The sequence below is a fragment of the Helianthus annuus genome, chromosome 10 (genome assembly GCF_002127325.2).
Source record: "Helianthus annuus cultivar XRQ/B chromosome 10, HanXRQr2.0-SUNRISE, whole genome shotgun sequence".
Lineage (NCBI taxonomy): Eukaryota > Viridiplantae > Streptophyta > Magnoliopsida > Asterales > Asteraceae > Helianthus > Helianthus annuus.
Window position 1 is genome coordinate 77,869,851 of NC_035442.2, and position 26,560 is coordinate 77,896,410.

The 26,560-nt window shown below is 37.9% G+C and overlaps 1 protein-coding gene across 2 annotated transcripts; it reads left to right on the plus strand.

The window, feature by feature from the left end:
• The first annotated feature begins 10,677 nt into the window (after positions 1–10,677).
• Positions 10,678–14,734, plus strand: LOC110885402 (probable mediator of RNA polymerase II transcription subunit 26b). Of its 2 annotated transcripts, none has more exons than XM_022133090.2 (8): positions 10,678–11,582; positions 11,728–11,796; positions 11,892–11,974; positions 12,955–13,129; positions 13,243–13,270; positions 13,358–13,602; positions 13,686–13,809; positions 14,389–14,523. In XM_022133090.2, the coding sequence occupies exons 1-7, from the start codon at positions 11,184–11,186 to the stop codon at positions 13,803–13,805; spliced, it is 1,119 nt and encodes a 372-aa protein (XP_021988782.1). In that variant the 5' UTR covers positions 10,678–11,183; the 3' UTR covers positions 13,806–13,809; positions 14,389–14,523. The 2 variants fall into 2 exon arrangements, with proteins under 2 accessions (XP_021988782.1, XP_021988781.1); XM_022133089.2 differs by having other exon boundaries at positions 10,683–11,582; positions 13,686–13,776; positions 14,389–14,734.
• Positions 14,735–26,560: the final 11,826 nt, after the last annotated feature.

Genomic DNA, 26,560 nt, shown 5'->3' on the forward strand with positions numbered 1-26,560 from the left:
TGGTGGTCGTTCGTCCGTATCACAAAGCAAACAAATGACACACAGTGACTAATCAAAGTAAATGGGTCCATAAATAATGCTTAGCGAAGACATGCTCGCCTATAAGTGAACCTCACCCCAAGAGTTCCCAGGTAAGAGTGACTGGTCCGATTATGTGGATTTGTACGAACACTCTAGCCTTAGACAGAAAACCCAGGGTACAGGCATTCACTCTTCCAGTTTGCACGTGTTCACACTATTTAGAACCCAAAACTTTGACGAGATTTTGAAAACTTGGAAGGCACAAGGCCAAAAATCAAACTGGAAGGGTTCAAAATCATATAATAAATCATTTGAAAACAGAGGATTGTTTTTCAAAAATCGTTTTAGAAAACTGGGTTCTTGTTTTGGTGATCACCTAAGGATAGGTGAAATGCATGTTTTAAAATCTAAACACAAGACAACTTGTGTTGGGGTCCTAGAAAGGTTATAGTCTAGGTCAAAGCATTACTAATAACCTAATTCCCTATAACCATTGGCTCTGATACCAACTCTTCTGTCACACCCCGACCACGTAAAACATCAAATCGTGGCGGAAACGTCGGGGAGTGTTGTAACAGAATTATTGTTCCACAACCAAGGTAATCAAAATAATATTTTATTCATAACCAAAGGGTGGAATACATTGTTTGAAACAAGAACCAACACGTTACATTGTCTTAAAAAGAAAACAAAAGTACATCACATAGCTAATCTAAGTCTAGATCTGTTTTATGTCACTAAGGCCTGAGTCCACCCTAGCGTGTCACGATCAACATCCTAAGCAACAGCTCCTGAAAACACATGTGAAAATAGGTACGTCAGCATAAAAATGCCTGTGAGATACATAGGTTTTGTGAAAATAGGATTCATGACTTAGGTTTAAGAAAATGTTTAATGAAAACTTGTCATGAATCCAGTTTAAGTGTTTGCTTATAAAATGTTTGAAAAGCGATAACAAATCAGTTAATATGTATGTATAAAAGAATGTTGTATGGTTAAAAGAATAACCAAGTAAAAATAAGTTGTATGAAATAAATTGTTTTGTAAAACAAAGTCTTGTGAAAAAGATATTATTTGTGTAAAATGTATAAGTCCAAAATTGAATGATTTAAATAACGGTATGTCATGTAATACAATACAAGCACTTATATATAGGAAGTACCAGCGGCGTATCCACCATGCTTGTAGCATACTACACACATATCGTTACTTAAGTCACTAAATCAAACCACCAAAGTATATAGTTCATGTTCAAACCAATCATCAAATGTTCTTGTTTAAACCATTGTCATATGATTAAAACCCAAAATGTAGTCATGCAGTTAAGTGTAAACAAAAGTTATGTATGGTAAGTAACAAAATTAGAATACTTGACCATAAGTAAAAAGGAACAAAACAAAGTATTTTGAATAACTCAAAAAGTTATGTTTTGCCAAGTAAAAGCTCGTTTTATTGATACAAACATTTATGTGGTAAGTTAACGCATTACATTCAAGCCTTGAGACAGCAGGATAACCTTAGAGTAAAGGTTATCAAAGTAAAAATGTTCACGGATTCAGTCATTCCTTACATCCAAACCAACCCAGGATGTCAGGAACGGGATTTGTCAAGTCCTATGGTACCATTACTTACTACCGAGCGGCGTAGCTAATGTTAATGAATGTAGTAAAGAACCGTTTATGCAAACCAAATGTCATACCAAATGTAAACAAGTTATGTGAAAACAATGTACTAAGTATGCTAAGTAAACATACAAAGCAGAAAAGTCATGTAAATCAATGTGCTAGTATGCTCAGTCAACATACATAGCAGAATATGTAATGTAAAACAATGTGCTAATATGCCAAGTAAATATATGTAGCAAAGCAATGTAATGTAAATCAATGTGCTAGCATGCTAAGTAAACATACATAGCAAAACATAATGAAATTATGTACTAATAGCGTACTCAAGAACATAGCAAGTATATGATGTGAAAACAAGAAAGCACGAAAGTAACAAGTAGGCACATGTGTTTCACCCCAAAATGTTTGGAAAACAGTAAAAGAGGGGTCTATGTACTCACTTGAGATTGCTTAGAAGTCGTAGGATAACCACCAAGCAATGCTAGAAGATCACGGAATCAAACGGCACCTATATAGGTATCTACATTAATAAACGGACCTATCGGAGGATCGGGTAGCACGAGGGTTCGTAAACCAAATAAGTAGGGAAACTTATGTAACATGGTTTAACAAAGCCTACGTACTAAAACGAAACCTATCCTAAGTGCTTTTGACCCGTTACGACCCGCTTAGGTAGCTTATGCTACTTTAACGCGTCGTTCGCGTAAAACGCGTTGGGAATGCTTAACTAGTCCTAAGACAAGCAAGTTATGCCTTATCATGCTTAATATTGTTGCTAAATCAGTTTATATGTCAAAAATTATGTTACATAGGCTTAAAATGAATTTTGGCGCAAAAAGGGCATTTTGGTAATTTACCTAAGGCATAAGAACTACTTATCATACAACTACTTAAACGTCGTGACCATAAGGTATAACCTCGGAAGGTTATTCCCTATACAATTATGGTCACCTAAAATGTTTGGTTGGATCCAAATGATCGACCAAATGGGTCGGGTTCGTAAGCATAAGCGATTGATTAGATCGCTTACCTTTACGACCCTAAACAAGCACAAATCTAAAAGCGACGAGCTAAACATGCTAGAACATGTTTAGTAATGTTAGAAAACAGGTTTGGTATTAAAACAAACGGTTTTAATACCCTAGAGTAGTTTGGTTACAAAATACGTGAGAAAACGCATTTTGGCCGAAACTACGACTCGTCACTGAGCCTAGATAACGTGGTAATCAGTAGGTGTAGTCGCTAGGGACTATAACCATCGTGATTACGCTCATGTTATGAAGTTCAAACGAACTTCGCATTGACCATAAACTGGTCAATGCAGAAAGTTAAACAAAGTTTGACTTTCGAACTCGAAAAGTAATAAAAGAACGAAGGAATACTTACAAAGGGTCCCCGCAAGATTGAACTTCCGAGTATTCTCAGGTATGAAGTGCTAAAACACCCCAACTTAGAGAACAAACTCAGAATTCAAGTGTGGGAAATGAGTGAAAAGAGTGGGGGTATATATAGGTGAAGCACTACCGTTAGGATCGTTTCTTGGAGAAGAGGGCATGATCTAGGACGTACATTTGTCAAATCCTGATTTGGTACCTTGATGGGCACACAAACCAGCCCATAGGAACCCCAAAACCATGTGCACAAGTGGGTAAAAGCTGGATCTAGCTGGAAAACACTTTCTGCTATTCTGGGGGTTGCTTACGGACCGTAAGCATGTCCATAAGGTCCGTAAGGACCCTGCAGACCAGCTAACTTTCAGTTTTGGCAGATTTGACCCCTGTGCGCGTATGGACGTGTTTTGGCACTTCTAAAACCCGTCAAACCCATTTTTAAGCTCTAAAATGAAGTTAAAGTATAGGGGACTTGAAATATGCTCAAAAATATGTCGGATGTTAGTTCGTTTGGCCGTACGATTGCGTTGTTCGGTTAATTACGACGGAAGTCGTAATGGACGCAAAAACGGTCCAAATTGCGCGACGAATGGATTTTTGACAAGCCAAACACTAAAACATAATATTTTAATGCTTACATAAATTTTTGGATGTCCGGATGTATTCAGAACGTAAGTTATGCGCGAAAATGCAAACTTATGCACTTTTTGACGCTTTTAGTCCCTGAATGACCCAAAAGTTTATTTTAGCACACCGAACCCCTCAAAGCCTATTTCTAAGCTATGTAAAGGATATTTAAGGTGTGTTTAACTTATGATCATGTTCCGGAATGTTCGATACAGTTCAAATCGGCATACTTTCGCAGTTTGTCAATTTTAGTCCCTGTAAGCGAATTAACTGGATTTTGCCATACCAAAGCCTTCAAAACTTATTTCTAAGTTATGTAAAGGTTATTTAAGGTATGTTAAGCATAAATTGATGTTCCGGAGTATTTGTCATGTTAAACTGACTACGTTTACGCACCAGTTTGTGTATAATTCTCCAGAAAGCGATATAGAGTTTGAAATTGGATAAAAGTCAAAACATGAAAAACATAAAACACAAATAAACAAACATAGGGATCAAATAACTTTATTTCATTGATAACTGAACTGTTTACAATGATTACAAGCACAGATGTCACAGCGAAAACCGGGAATGGAATGTGATTTGGACCCAACAAGTTTGAAGACTTGTTTTATGTGGGTAATATAATCACATTCTGGATTTTGAAGTATAAACGATAAGGTTTGACCCGTTTCGGCTAGTTTATGTAAACTAGTTACATAAACCGAACCGTGCGCGTAAAAGGCGTAACGGGTAACCGTAAGAGTTCTACACAGGTTTCCTAAGTCAATATGCTTTAAAGAGGTTGTGGTATCAGTAGGATACCTTCCATAATGCCCGAAATGAGTTTAATTCCGATATATGCCCCGTAGGGGTATTTCGGTCATTTTAAAGATTATAAAAGAGGATTCCGAGTTCTACAGGCAATCTGAGTTTTTCGAACAGTTTATAAAGTCCAAAATACTCTATTTATTATTTAAAATCAGTAGCAACTGGAATCGGGTCAAAATACCATGTAAAACTCAAGTTATGTCCGAAAAGGGTATATTCGGTAATTACCGAATTGATGCCATAACCGCAGGTTATGAGCAGGTTAAAAATAATTAAAAATCTCAAAATATTATTTTAGTTCGGTGTGTAAAAGGTTTGGTGTCGGAATTTGGGTTTAGATAGGCTTTATGCTAATTGCGCCGTTTAATTACTAAGGTTTCCGTAATTGCGCTATTTAGCATAACTCCTATTCTAGACCTCGGATTGACGTGAAATTTTAGGGACACGCTTAGAAATCAGTAACTGATGTTATTGTCCTTTTGCATATCCAAAATTCTCGTTTTAAAGTAAAAAGGGCGTTATGGTCAACTTTTAAGCTTTTAACGGAAATGTGCGAAAGACCCGGACAACAACGAACCGGTCATAGAGGGTTATACTATCATGTGACTTGGTCCTAAGAGAGTCCTAAGGCATATCTAAATCATACCATAACGGGTCAGAACTGAAGTCAAAGCATAAGTCAAAGTTTTGCGACTTTCGGTTCCGAACCGGGTCAAAACAGTAAATGGTCGGATCAAACAAGCTTAGGCCCTTTGTAATACTTATTATCATGCTGTATGAGTGTTAAAACAGGTTACACGCCATCTACATTACCGATTATCCATAAAATCGAAAGTTAGCATTCTGTTGACTTTTTCTAAGCAAGTTTGACTCAACATTTAGACTAGTTAGAGTGGGAATCAGAGGGTGCCCTTTTGGGGGTTTAATGCCCACATAATTACCAACATACAACTACCTTTGATTCGGTAAACCACTGGACCATTTGTGATTTATCGTTAAATCAATCGTTAATTACGACAGATTGACTTTTAGGCTATATCTAAGCAAAACTTAACCAAGAAAGGGTGAAGCATACTTACAAGAGTCCTATGCACGACTTGTGAAGCTTAGAGAGAATGCTTGAGCCTCAGAAATGATCAGAAAGCAGAATGAAGGTGTGAAGAACTTGGTTGCAACTCATTGGCCTTTTATAGTGTTCTAAATCCTCCAAGATGGTGACAACTAAGTCTATGGGGTGATCCAGATCATTTACAAGTGTTTCCTAGTGTCTAGGAAACGTTAGGGGTCGCCCATGTTGCTGAAAATATCTTACTAAGTCGGTTAAACTGTTATAACAGCCAACAACCAACTTTCTGTCGCTGGGCGTTCCTTACGGACCGTAAGGCAGGACCCTTGCGGTCCGTAAGCCTTTGACAGAAAGAAAAAAATTAACCTTTCGCACCTTACGGACCGTAAGGCAGGACCCTTGCGGTCCGTAAGGCCTTGTCAGAAGCAAAAAAAATATAACCTTTCATGCATTGAACAGATAACCTGTATTGCATGATTCTTGGTCATGAATTTTCAGTACAATGCCTTTAACCCATGCTTGGACAGTTATCTACCCTATCATGAAGAATCATTGGTTTGCACAAAGATGGGATTTATGAACGAAGGTTTAAATTGCATTATTTTCTTAGGATCCATACTTAGTAAACTTGGACCTCTATTATTATTTGTAATCACCAGATTAAAGGTATAATAGATGTTTGTTAATCATGTTAGGGTCTTGGGATTTATAATGAAGTCGTTCAGTGGTATAAATTAACATGTCGACATGTTCAAAAATCCTACCATACATCTTTAATTAGATCCGGGTTTACAATACTTTTGTCGTAAGTGACACGTGTCGTTTATTTATTGGACACCAATTTTCGAGGTGTTACAGAGGGGCTGTTCTTGGCTGTCGTAACTTGGAGAGGAAGGGACAAGAGCTAGGGTTTTGTTTTTGCTACTACTCAACACACACATGCATCCATACTTTAAATAAAAAGGCATGGGGGGGGGGTAAATTGGAGAGGGAGGGACAAGAGCTAGGGTTTTGGTGGCCGATTAGGCTCGAGCCCAATAAAAGAAGATGAGTGTTGGACTGGTGTCACAAGGGGGCAAAGGTGAGAGGTTAGGGTTGGGTCAATTGGTTTTGTTTATATATATATATATATATATATATATATATATATATATATATATATATATGGGTTATTGGATTTTATCACCCCCAATTATTGGCTATTGGCCGCTGCCACCCCCAGTTATCACTTTGACCCCCATTACCCCCAGCTTAACACTTAGTGTGTTCTGTCACCACATCATTAACTGATCACTAACTTTTGATCATGTTACGATACTTTTGAGGTTGTCATAGGGATCTTAGGACACCCCAAAAGTATAGTAACAAGATCAAAAGTTAGTGATCAATTATCGACATGGTGACAGAACACATTAAGTGTTAAGTTGGGGGTGGCGGGCGTCAAAGTGATAGTTGAGGGTGAAAACAGCCAATAACCAATAGTTAGGGGGTGATAAAGTCCAATAACCCTATATATATATATATATATATATATATATATATATATATAGAGAGAGAGAGAGAGAGAGAGAGAGAGGTTTTTTAAAACAAATATAATCACCTCAAATATAATCAAATAAATTTAGGCATGATATACATGTATAAATATGCATAGTACACATTCGCTCATAAACGGTATGAAGCGGTAATTAGAACGTATACGAAACGTAACTAAAGAAATTGAAAAGAATGAATGATTTTTACCTCGGAATAACGGGTTGTCACACTTGTTCTTCACTTTGCTGCATTCAGTTGTACACAACTTTCTTGGAGATTTCTTTAAACACTTAACTAAAATTGATGTAGTGCGTGGTACGATAAATGAAGATCAAACACGTTGATTCTACGAATACCCGTGTAGTTCTTCCCCAACCCCAAAATTCAACCCAAAGGGCACGGAATTTGAAGTGAAAAAAACAGTTTTCTCAAAATTGAAGTCTGAACTTTTCATTAGCTTTAGCAACATATAAATAGAGACTGAAATTCGAAAATGGGCCTAAAACACACTTGGGCCAAAAACTAGAACAAAATAAAATTCCAAAAAACCCACTAAAAAACATAAAGCATAAAATAACTCATGGAAATATGCGTTTTTTGGCCCGGACGATGACCTAAAGATATGCTTGTCATTTGTTACAATCTTTTTACAATGATAGGAAATTTTATATTAAAACTAATGATCTAGCAAGATGCAAGAACGAAAATATACAAGTCAGGGTTTCAAAAATTGAACATACACAAGAGCTCTAATCAATAAAATGAGATTTATCCTATTTTACTCCGATGAAAGCGTTCGACTTATTCCTTTCTATAATTCTCTCCTCCTATAGATTTTTGTTGCTGAATTCCTTTTCATTACGAGCCTTCCGTACAAACCGCAAGGTTATGTAAACAATAGCTTAAACCGTCTTCCTGTGGGCTTTGTTACCCATAAGCGTCTTCAGGGGCAGACTTACCTCATGGGAAGGGGTAGTGTCCGCTACCCCTTAACATTCCGTCGATAGTGTAAAAAACAAAAACAAAAAAATTGATGTTTTTTTTTTATTTCGCTACCCCTCTAAAAAAATTATGTTACCCCTCTTCAAAATTATTTAAAGCCCAACAAGTATCGATATTTGTAGCTTAGATGTGTAAAAAGAAATGAGAGTGAAGATTAGAGTCATGGTTGTAGCTCAGATTTGTAAAAGGAAATGAGAGTGAAGATTAGAGTCATGGTTCTTGGAATTTGGAATGCACTTATGTAAAAAGAAGATGAGGACAGTGGTTATGGAAGAAACAATATTAACCCTAAATTTTTTAGTATGGGTTTTTTTAAAAGGCCTCAACAAATGAATATGCCTTAACAAATAATGAGTATTAAATCTCTTTATAGATATTGTCTGATTTTAGATTTTTGTAAGAATTTTTTTAACAACTATAAATTTATTAATAATTTATCAATTTGGTTAAATATGAATTAGTAAAAGGAACCACAATTAATTTACAAAAAACAATATATTCATTAACACTTCATAAAATGAAATATTTTATGACTTAAAAATGCATTATCTATATTTTAATTTTTATCTTATTTATAACTTTATCCGGTCTTTGAATTATTGGACCAATAAGACGTCCCAGTTGTCTTTCGGTCTGTTTATGAAAACATTAGTAGGCACAATAGCAACCTCCAACTCTTCTGTCCCCGCCATCCGCCTCTGACCACCGGAGCTCTGGTGCACCGCTCCCTGCTTCATCTTCATTAGTTCCGTCTCAACTCTCATCTTCTAAACTGCTCAAGATTCAACAAATTTGGGTATTTTGCTATACTTATTTGGGTTTTTTTTCCTATCCTAATTGTTTATGCAAATTGATTATTTGGAATTGTTTATTTGTTTTAATCCTTGTGATTTGTTTGCTAAGTTTTACATGTCTAAGATAATGACATTTTCTGAGATTTAATCCTTGTGATTTGTTTGCTAAGTTTTACATATCTAAGATAATGATATTTTCTGAGATATATCCGAATGTTTTTAATAAAGAAGAAAGAGGGTGTTTTTTGGGTGATCTTACAATCTTTTATCACACTTTAGAGAAAGATGATAAATTTGCAAAATTGAATGGATTGAGTGACCTTACTCGTGTAATGGTGGAAACCGAAAACATGATACTTTTCATTTGGTTTATCGAATATTGAAGCTAGCGTTGGTTTTACCGATTACAACCGCAACAGTTGAAAGATGTTTTATTAAAATGAAGCTTATCAAGACTTATTTGTGCAATCGAATGTGTGAGGAGTATTTAAACAATGATCTAATTTGTGCGATCGAAAAAAGACTTTTTATAAAGTAAAAGAGATGATGTCATGACTCGATTTCAACCTTTCAAAAAACGAAGAGTGGAAGCATGTAGTTATTTGTTTAAATTTATTTATTATCGTACTACTATCTTTGTTTCGTTTACGTTGTATGAAGTACGTTACATTGTATGAGTTGTATGAAGTACGTTAAAAATTGAACGTTACCCCTATATATATTTTCTAGATCCCCCACTGGGTGTCTTCGAACAATCCAACACCTCCACCATCAATCCTCTATCCACGATAGGCAATGAGCAACTGATCTGTTCCCATATCAACTTCGCAAAAGGGCACGTTACCTATTCCATCTCCACTTTATGAATTAAGCTTATTCTTTGTTACATTGCGAGTATAGATTATTATAAGCTAATAAATTATCTTAGTTACCTATATTGACATTAACAACCATGAGCGATAATAGTGAATGCCTGTAACTGGTGGAGAAGGGCGTCACAAGCTTCTAATTGGTGGAGAAGGGTGGCTACCCTCCACCAAAGTATTTATTTTTTATTTTTTCCAAAGCACCTTTGGTACATACACATAAAGAAATATATTCCAACAGAAAAATGAAAGTGGTGTGGTGAAAAATAGTGTGTGTGTTAATTTACTTTTATTTTTTTCTAAATTAGAAGTGTCTGCCTATAACCCTAAACTTACAACTCTTAAACTTTAAAACTAACTATATAATCCTCAAGATTTAATAAATTATTTAATCTTTGGTTTATTTACATTGTCCAAACTTTAACAAAGTTTAGATGTACCGTAATGAAACAAATCGGTAATGGAAAATGCAAAAGATCATACGTAAAAAACGGAGCAGCAACGCTCCAGCCAAATTACGATTTTGCCCTGTTTAAATATACAATTTTGCTATTGGTTTTGTTTTTTTCTTCTCCTAGCCAAATTACGATGTTGTCTCTAGTGTAAAATTTGTTTTAGTAATTTTTTTTGACAAGACTATGGTTGTGTTTTGATTTTATTGGTTGGCTCGATGTAATTTTTATTCGTCGTGCCACGCGGTAGTTTTTTTATCGTTTGGTTTTTTTATCAAAAGTATGGTAGTGTTTTGTTTTAGTTTGTTGACTCGATATAATTTTTTTAGATCGTAGTGTACAAATAACTGAAATATAGACGTAATGCGATGAAAGAGAAATGATCGGGTGGGGCAAAAGCTACTTGTTTAAACATTTCTCAAAAGAAGCAAAAAAACAAAGTACGAGGAAACGGTAGAAAATAAAAAAAATGTTTCTTGAAAGATCCCACTTTTTACTCCTTTGCGTTGCTTTTGTCTCACCTGCCCAAATGGAATAATAATCATCTCCTCTTTCATTCCAGCCCCCCTCTATTGAAATTTAGACACACAATCAAAGTCTTCGCAAATATATTATATTTTCACAACAATCTTTTCATCATCATCAACATCGATTTCATATCCTACTTCGATCTTTAATCGATTCTCGCATAAACCCCATCTGGGTTCCTCAGAGATTTCTGTTTTACACCTCACCCATAACGCCAATTACTTAAATTTTTATACAAAGTTATCGGTTTGATTGTAGACATAACTGATCAATCAGCAAACATCTGTTGAAAGTTCGCTGTTTTGTTACGTTTTCTTGAAATCTAGAGGGGTTTTTGATTGTGGGTGTGATTGATTTGTGTTAAAAATCGGATTTTGATTACTGGGTATTGGATAAATATTGTAAATTGAATTGGGGTTTTGATCTTTTTGGATTTAGATTTGAGTTTGGTGGGGGGTGGGTACAATGGGGTCTAAATCTGCTGCAAGAATGGGGTATTGGAGGGAGTATTTTAAGACTTCTAATGGGGATATATTTGAAACTATTGAGAAAGCTATTATGATTGCTGCTTGTGATTATCCTAAGGAGTTTGGTGTCAGGAGAGATGGGATTGCTCAAACTTTGTTTAATTGTAAGTTGATTAAGTGTTATGGATGTGACAAGGTTGAGTTGGGTGTTCCTGATGAGGAACAAGATGATCGGGATGATGGTGATAATCGTAAGGAGATTCGTGCCGTTGATCGTCAAGTTAGCAGTTATAGTTATGGAGTTGCAGAAGCTTTGACCGATGAAATCGAAGAGGAGTCTCAAGTGTTTGGTGAGGTTATGAGGATTAGGGAGATTGTTGACAACCATCAAGATGAGGTTTGTTACTCCTGGTTGACTCGATTTGTATTTGTTAATGTATGCATTGCTAGAATTCGCAATATTGGTTAGTTGAGTGATAGTTTTATGGGTATGGGACAATTGAACAATGGTTGATTTAAGTCTTTGTTGTTGTTGTTGTCAGTCTGAATCGGTGTTGTACAACTCGTTGAGAAAGCTTCAGTTGATGGATTTATCGGTGGAAACACTCAAGGTTCCGCGCTTTAATCTTCTTAAGTTGACTTTAGTTGATGTTGTGTTGTGTTGTGTTGTTTGTTGTTCTTATGGATGTTAATAATTATACTTCAGGCAACTGAGATTGGAAAATCTGTCAATGTTCTTCGCAAGCATGTGTCGAAGGACGTTAGCAGCATCGCAAAGACACTCATCGAGTATGAACTTCTCTTACTTTAGCTTGATTGTTTTGTTGTTAAGTCAGTGGATGAGTAATGGATAGTTTTGCAGTAATATTTAATGTGACTTGATTCCCACCATGAAGGAATAAACAAGTTGTCATTAGCTCACATGGATATAGGATCTTTAGACTATAGATGCTCACCCTAACCGAGTTTGGATTTAAGTATTGGAACTGATTTGTTGATTAATGTGACTTGAAGTCGCAATAATAAGTTTTTAGTGTTTGAATAAATAGAGTTTCTACTTTTGCTTCTCATTATCCGATTATTTAAAAGTTAAATACAAAGTTATGTACGTTTTTATACATACTTTTGAGACGTTTATTCTCATTTAGCAATTTCTTCACACTATCCATTTCTGTCTCTCTTAGTTTCTTGAATAACTCACATATTTTATTATCTAATTACGCCCCGCTTACGGTATGCGCATATAATGTATATATGTATGGGCGCTCGGGGGGCAAAAGTGAAAGTGCACTTATTTTAACGTTATTTTACTAATTTCGTCAAAATAACGTTAAAAGATGGGGATGGTTAATCATGCATCATGTGGTGGCGTTGATAGCCGAATGACAAGGGAGTACATGCACTAATCGGCCTTTGTCTTAATTGTTGATTGTTATGTGCCTTATGTCCAAGGCTTGATGCAAAACTACTATCGAGCCGGGGGGTCTCACTGGAAGCAGCCTCTCTACTCCTACGGGGTAGAGGTAAGGCTGTCTACATCTTACCCTCCTCAGACCCTACCTTAGCTTTGCTATTAGTGGGATTTACTGTGTATGATGATGATGATCTGATTATCTAATTATCACAATTCACAACTTCAAAAGGCGTAACTGAATCCAAACACCCTTTCGCATTGTGTTGATCTATTATGGAATGCATCCTTTTGTTTTGCAAAAGTTATTCGCTTACCTTTCTTGTTTAACGTATACGATGAACGATAAAAAATGCAGAGCGTGGAAAATTTTGGTAGACGAATGGGTGATGGCTACAGAGAAAACAGTGGTTTCTGAAGCTACACCCGACTCACTAAACCCGTCAGTACTTGATGAAGAAGAAGGCCTTCCATCTCCCCCTTTAGATGATTTGACGTTTTTATACCCTCACGGGTCTTTGGAACTATCCGAGGTATAAATTATGAAACACTGATCTTTTTTTTTTTTTTTCCGTAATTTGGTTAAAAACCTTTTACTTTGGTGGTTTTGTTGACTAACTTGTTTTTTGACCATTGGTGTGTGAAGTTCTTTGACGGAATGGATGAGTATGGAAGTAAGTTGAATATAAAATGACGGTTGTAACGTTTTTGCTATTTGGTTCATTATTGAATTCTCCATTCACTGTTTTCCATTGTTTCAGATCCTGGAAACAGTGGGGGATTCAACAAGAACCATAACTCACCAAAACCAAAACAGCAAAAACCGTCAAATGTCCCAAATACGGTTCGTAAAAACGAGCCTGGTTTTGATTCGATGAAGAGGAAACAACCAACTGTTGTGAAACCAATCAAGCCTGCGGTTCCTGAGTCTGAACCGCGACAACGTGTCAAGCCCAACGTAGAAAGAAAGTTGCAAAACGTTCTGAAGAGACCTCCCCAACAAATTGTGAGTTCTAACTTAACAAAATAATTTAAAACAAAATAAAAATACTTTCTTTCTTCAACAATGGTTTTAAAATTTATGAACAGAAACAAAGGGCATCGGGGGAAGCAACGGCTCAAGAGAAGTTTGAAGCAGCGAAGAGAAAGCTTCAGGAACGGTATCAAGAAGCGAAAGACGGTTTGTGCTTCTTTCTTTGGATTTTCTAATTAGGTAATAGAGGTGGCGATTTGACCCGTATTCTATAAATGTGTGGATTTTACTCAAATGACAACGGGTCGGTTAGAAAGTAACCTGAAGTGTATTTGAATGGATAAAAAAAGCCTTTTGAATTGCTTCAAAGTGAATTTTCTAACCTGAAGTGTATTTGAATGAATAAAAACCTTTTGAATTGCTTGCAAGTGAATCACACGGATGGTCCCTGTGGTATGTCTAGATTACGGTTTTGGTCCCCGCTTTTCAGAAAATAACACCTTTAGTCCTCACTATTCATTCAATCATAACACATTTGGTCTTTGCACTTACAACCGTTAAAATATGTTAAATATTTAATTAATAAAACAGAAAAAAAATGCCCCACCCACCATATGTTAAAGAAAGATAGGAGTTTTGTTTTTAAAATCACGTTTACCATATTAGATATTTATAAAAATAAAAATAAAGAAAGAGTGTTTGGACCCAAGTCGCTTTGACTTGCACAAAAAAGTATCTGTTTTGACTCGTCAGTCAGCTGACCCGAGCCACCTCTAAAAATATTAGCACGTTATTGATGGTGGCATTTGTTTTGAACAGCGAAGAAGCAACGAACAATACAAGTGATGGAGCTGCATGACCTGCCAAAGCCCAAGGGAGTTCCTGTAAGAAATCAACAGAATGTTAGGCCCGGGAGCAACCACAACAGACATCGCTGATCGAAATAAAGGGTGGTAGATAAATGAGGATGAATTTATGTATTAGATGTTTCAAGTGCAAGCAAACCTAATAAGAAGACATTTTATAAGTAAAAAATTGAAGTTTCAAGTGCCAGCCAGAGTTTAGTTTGTAGAATCTGGCCTAATTATTAGTCAACCAAAATGCTTGGTTTTTGACACATTTTCTCTTTTGGTATAATATGGAAACAGCTTGCAAATTGAGTGAAGTCAACTGAGTTATTTAGATTAGCAGATGATAAATGTGTCTGTTTTTGTTTTAGCCGATGCGTGTTCGTTGTTTGAGCTATTCTAGACACACACGAAAGGCCTGATTGATATATATCGAACCTTTAACCGGAAATCCTCCCCACAGAAACGATTTTTTTTACAAACTACCGTACCAGGGCCGTAACTGGTTTTGCACCCCCAAACCCACAAATCACCGCTGCCCTTCAATGATTTGCTTTAGTACCGAGTTTACCTATCACTGCCCTAAACGAACTATCGGTAAAAATATAAAAAAACCAAAGCATAGCATAAGGAGGAGAAGGGTATAATGGTCATGTTACAAGTTTCTTTTATTGAAATTGGAAGTGTTTGGAATTGATATACGTGGATATTAGTATAATAGTATTTATGCATGTGTCGTAAGTACCGTGTATCATTGGTACCGTTTATATCTAAAAAAAAACATTTCTTTCGATCAAACTGACCTGTTTATAAGCAATAAGTATCCTATTGGGATATTCTTCTTTTCATTGTTTAAATTCATTTAGCATTACCTCCAACGGCCGATGGCTTATAAGCTCAGTATTCTCGCAACCGATAATCTGCCCTTTTGCAGAGCCATTTGCTCCTGCTCCTAATCGCTCATATCTAGGCGTTACATTAATAACTTTTGCAGCATCCAGTGACCTATGAATATTATCAATAAAAGTTTGAAACTTGATTCAAAGAAATCTAAAACTTATCAGAAATCTACATGACCTCTGAAATGAGACTAAAGTCTCTCAGTTTAGGTTAAAAGAAGGGGTAATTAAGTAATTTTACAGTTTCATTGCACAATAACAAGTTTGGAAATAATCTAATGATGAATCTTTTGCAAATCCCACAATCAGTTTGTTTGGAGAAAAAATAGAAGGAAGGGTGTTTGGCATTCCTTTTAACCCTTATTAACTTTTTATAAGTTAGAAGTTAGAAATTCTAACTTCTCATTTTCTCCTTTTTAAGCCATAAAACTCATTCTCAACCCTCATCCGAACACTATAAAATGACTTATTAACTTTTATAAGTAAATAAGTTAATAGGTTAGAAGTCTGTAAATGTCAGCTGGGTATTTGCAGTCTTGTATGCATAGTGTCGTTTGCTACTTATGTTTGTGTTTTAGTCAACTATTGAGGGTCTTTAAGTTATACATACTAGGATTTTGCCCTCCGTGCGTTGCGGCGGCGCGCGACGGGTGGAAACATATAGTAAGATAAAACAGGATTCGTAAAACGCAGTGCGTCAAAGACAATTACAAAAAAAGTGTAAATCACAAAGGTAACACAATGCCAAAGACATTTCGTAAAACACAATGCATTGGCATTTGCAAAAGTAGGAGTTGTAGCCTAGGGGTTACAATTGCAATTTTTTTAAAGTTGGGTGGGTGTAAAAATAGAGTAATAGTGCAAAGGGTAAAAAGACAAAGTCTAAAAAAGACAAAGTGTAAAAGTATAGGGGTGGTGGCGGAAATGTGTAAAAGATGAGGGGGTGTTGGTGGAAATGTAAAAGAAGAGAGTTGGTGGCGTAACTGTGTAAGAGGTAGGGGGTGATGGTGGAAAACCAAAGTAGAGGGTTGGTGCTGGCAAATTTTGAAAGATGAGGTTGTGGTTTTGGAAATTCAAAGTAGAAGGTTTAGGGACTAAATTTGTCATTTTCTAAAACTTTGAAGATACCAAAGTCAAGCGGCTAAAATTGCAACATCGTGAAAGTATGGGGGAAGGGAGGCAAAGCCGATGGGAAACCCGCGTGCGTTGCGGAGCGAGTACATTGCAAACATCGAATAGATTAGTCGAAACGTTACGTAATGCGTTAAACATACGAAAACACACATTTTGACGTATCCAATTTAACTCAATAGCATTGTAGCTGGATAAAAATGTAAAGTATATCGTATTTATATGTGATCCGACTCGTACATAGGAAACGTAAAAAAAAGCATAAAAGGTGTATCAAGGGAAAACTAACACATGTAATCAAAAGTGATATTCATATCAACGGAAAAAATTACACCCTTAGCGTGTTGCGGTAGGGTCGAAATGTAGACTTGGAAACGTACATAAAACAATATAAAAACAAAATATATTTGACCTGACTTGTTCCCCAAAAAAGTTTACATCGAAACGTATACCAACTCAAATTTATACGACACATAAATTTTAATATTCATAATACAATCCGCGAGCGATGCGTCGTGGGCACGTTGCAAACAGATTAGTCCAAGCGTTATGTCATGCGCAAACTATATGAAAGCGCATGTCTTGACGTATTTATTTCAACTCAATGTGTGGTTGAGTCCAAACGTTTAGTTTTTTAAAAAAGAAATTAGCGAACGAAAATAATTAAAGAAAATAATAAGCTAAAAATGTATATATATACGGTACAACGATAAAGTTAAAACATTATAAACTTTTGATATTAAACCTCAATGGTCTAATATCGCAATGTAATTGAAGTTTAACTTGGAAAGGAAATGGACTCAAATCACAATTTAACAAAACTAAAAGCATATTTTACTCAAAGTATGGGTGAAAAATTGAAGTTTAACTTGGAAAGGATAGAGACTAAAAACGCAATTTAACAAAACTAAAAGCAAGGGGCCAAAATATATTTTACTCAAAGTATAGGTGAAAAGAGGAAATATCGAAATGGACTCAAAACGTAATTTAACAAAACTAAAAGAAGGGGCCAAGATGTATTCCATTAAAAGTATATGTGGAAAAGGGAAATATCACATGCATTGTCGGTGTCCTTTGCCACCGACTTTGTATTTTAAGTAAGTTGGTAATGTCACCTGGGTACTTTAACTTATATTCTATTACAAAAGACAACTCAATTTGGCAGTTTTGTATGTATATTGTAGTCTGTTGCTTATGTTTGTGCTTTTAGTTGACTATTGAGGGGAATTCATGAAATGTAGTTTTTGTATGTACAGTGTCGCTTGTTCGTGCTTTGTAAGGTTTATAGTGTGCTTTAACGATGGTTAGATTTCTTCTTTGCATCAAGATGTTTGTTTTCCATTTAGCTTCCACGTTCGAAACGTAGGCGTCCTACTGCCTATGTAGATGATGTTCCTTCGTCTTCCAACATTCCTATTCCCATCGGAAATACCACTCACAGACAGAGTGCTTATCGCACTGCACTTGCGCATTCTAGAGTTCAAAGAGCTGTTCCCTATGATTGGGATGTCTCTCGTCCTGTTGGTGTCCATGAGTTGGATCTTTCGACACCGATTGAGTATATGGATTTAGGGACTTGTACGGAAGTTTGTGAGTATTATCGAGCGTTGTTTTGGTATGAAAGAAGGTTGGTTTCATCTCCGGTGATTCTTGGGCCTAAATACAACAAGTGTTGTAAGGCTGGAAGGGTTGTACTTCCATATCCAGTCCAACCTCCTGACTTGTTGAAGCTGTTGTATACAGATTCGCACTTCATGCTATACATTCGTGCTTACAATGCTATATTCTCCATGACTTCATTTAACGCGACCATCGATGAAGACATCAATGTTGGAGGTGGACCTTATGTATTTAAAGTTGCAGGGCAAGTCTCGCATTGGCTTGGCTCTTTATGTCCTCTTCCGGGAGATAAACCTCGTATTAGAAAGTATAAACATAATTATACTTTTATATATTCGATTCTTATGTATGTATGTTTAACTTAGCCTATGTGACTTATAATTATATGTAAGTTATGACTGGAATATTAGAGGGGTTATGTTGGTTGGGAGGCACCGGTTCAAAGGGTGGTTTCCCTCCAATTTTAACCGCTCTTAACTGCCGTTTATGTACTCGTATTTATATGTCTTGCCGGCAAACTATAACCGGTACCAAGACAATTATTACTCAAATTGTCCATTATCTTAAATCTGCACATTCTTGATCTTGATCATACTCGAACATGAATTCCAAGTATTATGATTATTCCGCTGCAAACGGTTTAGATAATCATCAAAGTGGTATCAGAGCCACTGGCGAAAATGATTCTGATCTCAGGCCAACTTCTTCTACGTTACCATGTAAACATTGCTCATACGAAAAGAGAGAACGAAGATGGATGGTGAGGCGATGTTATTACTGCAATAAACCAGGGCATCAAATCTCAAATTGCAAGATGAAGGAAGATGACGAAGAATCACAACTGATTCGTCTTGCAATTAACACAGGAACACAGAAACAACAAAGTGTAGATCATGATCATGAGAGCGGTCAGAGGATGGAGTATCTGGTAGTCGGAACTGATGGAGGTTTCTGGTCGGAAATGTGGTATGTAAGTAAATCTCTGAAGCGTCACTTTTCTGGCAATCTAGATATGTTTAAACGAATAAAATGCATGTCTGATGTTGAAACAAAAACTGGAGAGAATCAGTTTTATTTCATAAGGGGATTAGGGGTCGTTGATGTAATTTCTGGGTCGGAGAAGGTTCGTATTCAGAGTGTGTATTACACTCCGGATATCGACAAAAATGTATTAAGTTTAGATCAATTGATTACTCAAGGATTCACAGTAAAGTTCATCGGAGACAAGTGCAAATTGTTTCCTACGCTTAGTGTACCATTAATTAATAAGAAAAGTGACAAAACTGGGATGACTAAAGAAGAGAAAGTCGGTATGTTGGAAAAGTAATTAGTGATAAGTAGAGAAACGGATCATGAAAGGTTCAAAACAGAATTTTTGAACGATTATTTTGAAAGGCTGAATGTATCAACAAACGAACCGGACTGGAATGTTTTGATAATTCAAGCGATGTCTTTCAAGGAGTTTAATGACTATAAGGCTCTTCTTGATATGTTAGAGGATGAAGAATATGTGATGAAATATAAATATCATCTTGAAACCAAGTTCAATGATATGATTGATTGGTTTCTTAAAGAAAAGTTAGAAATCTACACAAGGCCTCTACCCGCATATGCATTGGAAAACCGAAAGGTGTGTTTGTTGGATCTATACATGGGTGTTAAAAGAGAGGGTGGACACCGAATAATCATTGAAAATAATCTCTGGGCAAAGATTGCTAAAGAGATAGGTTTTGATTATAGTGAAGGTAAATACATGAGACTGCTATATGCTATGTACTTGGACGTGATTATCTACTATTACAAGTATAAATCGACACAAGATAAAGTGCTCGAGAAAGAGGAGATCAAGACGGTGGTTGATCCAAGACAAAGCAAGAGTGAAGGAGATAAGATGGTGGGAACAGATGCAGAGCAATCGGAAGGAAACATAAGGAATGAAGACGCTGCTGGGAATGAAGCTAAACACTATGCGTTTTTCGCCGGCAACGATTGGCAAGGAATCAAGAGGCTGCACACAAGGAGGAGGTTCGACTTCAATAGAGCGAAAGCAGCCATGGATGATGCCAATATCAGCGTTTTAATGCACTCTCGTAAACGTAATTATGTTTAGGGGAGTGTATTAGAAAGTATAAACATAATTATACTTTTATATATTCGAATTCTTATGTATGTATGTTTAACTTAGCCTATGTGACTTATAATTATATGTAAGTTATGACCGGAATATTAGAGGGGTTATGTTGGTTGGGAGGCACCGGTTCGAAGGGTGGTTTCCCTCCAATTTTAATTGCTCTTAACTGCCGTTTATGTACTCGTATTTATATGTCTTGCCTGCAAACTATAACCGGTGCCAAGACAATTATTACTCAAATTGTCCATGATCTTAAATCTGCACATTCTTGATCTTGATCATACTCGAACATGAATTCCAAGTATTATGATTATTCCGTTGCAAACGATTTAGATAATCATCACCTCGATTCTTACAAATGTACATATTTGATAGTGAAAATGAAGTTAACAACCGTTTGAGGTTTTTTCGTAACAACCAAAGTGGGCAGTTGAAACAAGAGATTGTTAGTGCTTTGAGTCAGATGCTTTCTGACGTTAATGGCTATGTACGGTTATTTAAATCTGCTAAGGAGATCTGCATGCAGTCTTCTGTCCCAAATTTTGTTATAAAGCTGTTTAGTCGTGTTGTGGATCGTCAATATGATGTTCATGTTCCCCATTCTCTTGGTGAAATTATACGTGAAGGTAACATGAGTGGCGAAGACTATGATATCATTGCAAGGAGCAACGATAACAAGCCGCATAGGGTTAGTAAATTGCATTCAACATATATGCCATTGCAATACCCAATTTTGTTTCCAGCGGGTGAACAAGGTTGGTCACCTGAGTTACATATGCTTACTGTCACAAAGACATGATGATGCATTGCCGGTCAAGAACGTAATTTAATGCCGATAATGTATTTCAATTGCCAAATACCTGACCGCGTAGACACGTACATGCATTTGTTGAGGTTTGGCAGGCCTTTTCAACAATATTTGGTTGATGCCTACATGTGCGTTGAACACTGCCGTCTGGAATATACAAGGACACACAAGGATGAATTTCAGTCTGAGTTCTTATACCTGGAGGTGAGAAAGCAAGGAACAGAATGAATAAACCTGGAGGTGAAGGCTCTAATTATAGTCGGAGTGGTGTTGAAGGAGATGGGCTGATGGGACTGGAGTCGACAACAAGGAATATCCGTCTTGTCCCCTCTGCAAAAACCGTTAGTGCTTCTGGGTAAGGATGGAGTTGGCGCACGTTGAATGGATCCACGTGTCCTGACCGTTGTCCTTGTTGTCTCTCTGTCATTAGCGGCCAAGTGGAGATCGTGGAGCAGATGTTGGTGCACGCTAAGTGGTGCCACGTATGCGTCCTTGTGTGCCTTCTTGTCTCCTCTACGATTGTTAATCGTGGAGGACGATCGGATACAACCCATTCGACGCTCACTGGTCCACTGCATTACCACTTGTGTCACACCCCAACCGATGGCGGAATCATCGGGGCATGGCACTGAGCGAAACAGATTGTCCAGAAGTTTCCATAACAATTATCATCACTATTTAGTTTAAATAACACGTCCCATACCGTGTCCCAAATAACAAACAAATTATTACAGATAACAACCAGTCAAATATTCTGTTCCGACAACTCAGATTTAAATAAGATAAACAAATATAGTTCAAATGCTCCTAAAGACCCAGCCTGACAAGATCTACAGATAACTATGCTCTAGTTGTTTTTTCCTGACAGACAACTATTTGTTGGGGGCCTCTAGAGCTTTATTCTAGCCTCGCTTTCCTAGCAAGCAAACATCTTAAACACCTGTCACATATGTTAAAATAAAGTCAATACATATAATGTAAAGGTGAGCATACAAGTTTGATAATAGCATAATATAGTTCGAAATAGTTTACGCATAACCAGCACGTACACAGAGGAAAACGAAGCATGTTAATTATCGACATGGACCTATCGATACCAATGACTGCGGGTTAACTGTCCGAGACAGTTCGCAATACATGATTACCACCGTAATCCATGCAAGTAATTGTCCTTAACAACCCCCATGTGAACGGGTGCTGAGTCCAAACTATAGTACTACGTCGTTAAGGCAGGTAGACAGCATTCCACGTGTAAACACAATCAACAAGCATTCATTTAGTCACGTAATACATGCATAACGGTTAGCGTTCAAATAATTGAGTAGTGTGTTCGATCGTGATTTTATAACGTATGTAACACCCAAAAGTGCTAAAAGCAAAAAAGGATCGAGTATACTCACAGCGATTGATTGATGGATTGAAGGGAGCGCTTGGGAGTAGGGTTAGCCGGAATAGTTCGATAGCATAACGATAAGCATCGCGTAAAATGGAACACGTGATAAGGGGTCGAACAGCCTGGTCGATCGAACAGCAGGTTCGATCGGATGGGTTGTTCGTTCGGTTAGACAATCCGTTCGGACAGTCTGTTCGATCGGCCGGTAGGTAGGCTCGATCGGCTGGACTGTTCGAGTGGATTGTTTCTTCCTTTGAGCAAGATGTGTTTGTGTATGATGGTTTGAACTTTTGAAGTTTTCGTTGTAGTATTTGAAAACACTGAAGTGTTCTTACCTTTCAGGTCGATCGATCGAACAGTCTGTTCGATCGGTCGGCTTAACCGATCGGTTAGAAACTTCAGTAGTAGTCCTCAGCAGGATGTCACTCGATCGAACAACATGCTCGATCGAACAGCATGCTCGATCGGGTGGCATTCCAATACGTCAAACGAATTGAAGAATCGATTAAGTGTTGAAGCATAGTATCTCATGATCCGATGAGTAATGTTTATCAAACGACTCGTTCAATCTAACATCATCTTGTTCAATACCATACTTCATGAAATTTTCAACGTGTGGGGCCATATGCTAGCCGATCGGCTGGCCTGGTCGATCGACTGGCATGTCCGATCGGTTGGGCTGTTTGTTCGAATAGTCTAACCGTTCGGCCAGCATCCTGACCTGATCGGTCTGTTCGTCTAATACTTGGCTGTTCTGACTACTTGACGTTATATTGAGGTAGTTTGACAACAAGCTGAACTATGGAACCCTCGTTCTTACTTGTTTCTCCTGCTCGGACAGGAATCACCCAAGTCCGGCCGGTGAACGGTTCGGAACTGCGGTTCAACGTTTAACCCGCAGTCAGTGAACCTCGTAGATAGAACTCGGATCTTGAATCACACAACCATTGGAATGATTAGTGAGTTGGCTCAAGCTCCGTTTCTACCGGTTTGAAGGCATTGAGTGTAAAAGAGTCGAAAGAAAGTTGGAATTCCTTCTTTCAGTCCTTCACATCATGTAAATGTTTAGATCTTTGATAGATCTTAACTTGTTTATGTGGAAATCGGTTAGATCCGAGCTATTCATGGTGGATTGAGGCCAAAGCATGATGTTCTTGAAGAACACCATGATGACATCATCCTAGAATGCTTAGATCTTGATGATTTCACGGTTAGAAATCAAGATTTGAAAGATAGAAAGGTGTAGGAGCTTGTTTTGATCAAGAAAGTACAAGATTTAGGATGAAAACTTACCAAAATCGGAAGAAATCTGAGAAAAGGTGAGGAGCACGAGCTGGTCGGTCAGAGAGTTTCCAAAAGTGGAAAGAATGACAATGACAGCCCTATTTATAGGCTCCAAAAGAGGAAAGGGCTGGCCGATCGGCCAGACATCCCGATCGGACAGCCTGCTCGATCGGACAGTCCGTCCGATCGGCTGACAGCCTGATCGATCAACAGCCTGGTTCGAGTGTTCGGTGCGACGATTTTCGATATTTCGATTTCGATTGAAGACGATACGAGTACGATAGAGTTTCCTATTCAAATTACTTTCAGTCCCAACTACTATATCTAACATACAATCATCTTTATTTCACCCTATCCTTACGTTACCATTCGTCGTAATTCGATTTCGATTGCATTCGATTTGAGATTCGAGTTTCGATTTGCGTTTTGATTGTTTCGATTGAATACCACACAAAACATAAAGTAAACACGCACAGGTAACACAGAAGGCACACACACAAGTAATATACCACCAATTTCGCATAGTTCGAGACTCGAGTTCGATTGATGATTTGATTAGCTTGATCACTGATTGATTAACTTTATCGCATTGTTACTTCCTACTATTCACAGTCGTAAGTCGGTTCACGTCGATCAAACATTTGATTACTTCGATTCTCTCTTGATTACAACACTTACTCCACATAATACAATAAAACATAAAACAGACTAATTATATTCAAAGAAAGTCAAAGTTGACTTGGACTTTGACTTTGACTTTGACTTTGACATTCGAAAACACGGGGTGTTACAGCCTCCCCTTGTTTAGGGAATTTCGTCCTGAAATTAGGCTCGAAGCTGCACAGCACCGTGAATTACCAATTTGACTTTCCAGATCTTCATTTGAACAACTGCGGGTACTTGGCCTTCATGTCGCTTTCGAGTTCCCAAGTGAACTCCGCGCCTCGTTTGCCTTCCCATCGGACTTTCACGATAGGGATGCGCGAGTGCCTGAGTTGCTTGGTTTGGCGATCCATGATTTCGACAGGCTTTTCCACGAAGTGTAGCGTTTCGTTGACCTAAAGATCGTCGAGAGGTATAATCAGATCATGGTCAGCTAGGCATTTTCGGAGGTTTGACACATGGAAAGTCGGGTGGACGTTACTGAGTTCCTCCGGTAGTTCGAGTTTGTAGGCGAGTTTTCCGATCCTTTCCAGAATCTTAAAAGGTCCAACATATCGAGGTGCTAGTTTCCCTTTCTTCCGAATCTGACTACACCCTTCCAAGGTGATACCTTTAGGAGTACGTAGTCGCCAACGTCAAATTCAAGGGGCTTGCGTCTTCTATCGGCGTAACTTTTCTGTCTATCCCTGGCCTTTGCCATGTTGTCTCGAATCTGGAGGATTTTGTCAGTCGTTTCTTGTAGTAACTCAGGACCGGTTAATTGCGAATGACCGATCTCGTGCCACACAATAGGCAAACGATATCTTCTTCCATATAAAGCCTCGAATGGTGCCATTTGTATGCTGGCATGATAGCTGTTGCTGTACGAGAATTCGACTAACAGTAGATATTTGTTCCAACTACCTCCGAAGTCTACGACACACGCGCGGAGCATGTCTTCAAGAATACGGATCGTTCTTTGAGTATGTCCGTCAGTTTGAGGATGGAATGCAGTACTCAGGTCAAGCGACGTACCAAGGGCCGCTTGAAACGTTTCCCACAATCGCGAAGTAAACCGAGCGTCACAGTTTGAAATGATGTCACGAGGCGTACCATGATTACAAATGATCACGTCGGTGTAGATTCGGGCTAGTCGTTCTACCTTGTAGTCTTCCCGTATTGGCAAAAAGTGGGCTGATTTGGTCAGACGATCAACTATAACCCAAATGCTGTCGTGACCTGATGGCGTGGGCGAAAGTTTGGTTATGAAATCCATAGCTATACTCTCCCACTTCCATATGGGGATTGGAGGTTGTTCGAGTAAGCCGGAAGGTCGTTGATGTTCAGCCTTAACTCTCGCACAAGTCAGGCAACTTCCAACATAGAGGGCGATATCCCGTTTCATACCCGGACACCAGTACTTGTAACGAAGATCCTGGTACGTTTTATCCGCACAGGGATGAATAAAGTATCGGGACTTGTGGGCTTCATTCATTATAATCTTTCGCAAATCGGTCCGCTTAGGGATCCAAATTCGGTCCAGATAATAGAAAATCCCATCTGCTTTACTTACAAGCTGAGCTCCATCGTGATAGATTCTCTCCTTCTTCAAAGTGCGTTCATTAAAATAAGCATGCTGGGCTGCGCGTATGAGAGCTTCGAGATTGTGCTGGGCTTGGGTATTGCGAATACTGAGCAAATAACTCTGTCTGCTGAGTGCGTCGGCTACAACATTTGCCTTGCCAGGGTCATAACGAATCTCACAGTCGTAATCGTTAAGAAGTTCCACCCATCGGCGTTGACGCATGTTGAGTTCCTTCTGATTAAAGATGTGTTGTAAACTCCTATGATCGGTGAAGATCGTACACTTGGTACCATACAGGTAGTGTCGCCAAATCTTTAATGCAAAGACAACTGCGCCTAGCTCGAGATTATGGGTTGTATAGTTCTTCTCGTGGATTTTGAGCTGACGAGATGCGTAAGCTAAAACCTTGTCTCGTTGCATGAGGACACAGCCAAGACCAAGGTTGGAAGCATCACAGTAGACAATGAAATCGTTGTTTCCGTCCGGCAACGTGAGAACGGGAGCATTGCAGAGCTTGCGCTTAAGGGTCTGAAAAGCAGATTCTTGTTCAGTTCCCCAAACAAAAGACCTGTCTTTATGGGTAAGAGCGGTAAGCGGCACATCGATCTTAGAGAATCCTTTGATAAATCATCGATAATAGCCCGCTAATC

What these genes read in the sequence shown, in the direction of transcription:
- LOC110885402 (XM_022133089.2), top strand. Translation starts at nt 11,184, where the DNA reads ATGGGGTCTAAATCTGCTGCAAGAATGGGGTATTGGAGGGAGTATTTT. An exon ending in TATCGGTGGAAACACTCAAG is followed by an intron (nt 11,797 to 11,891) that starts GTTCCGCGCTTT and finishes ATTATACTTCAG; the next exon opens with GCAACTGAGATTGGAAAATC. An exon ending in CGGAATGGATGAGTATGGAA is followed by an intron (nt 13,271 to 13,357) that starts GTAAGTTGAATA and finishes CCATTGTTTCAG; the next exon opens with ATCCTGGAAACAGTGGGGGA.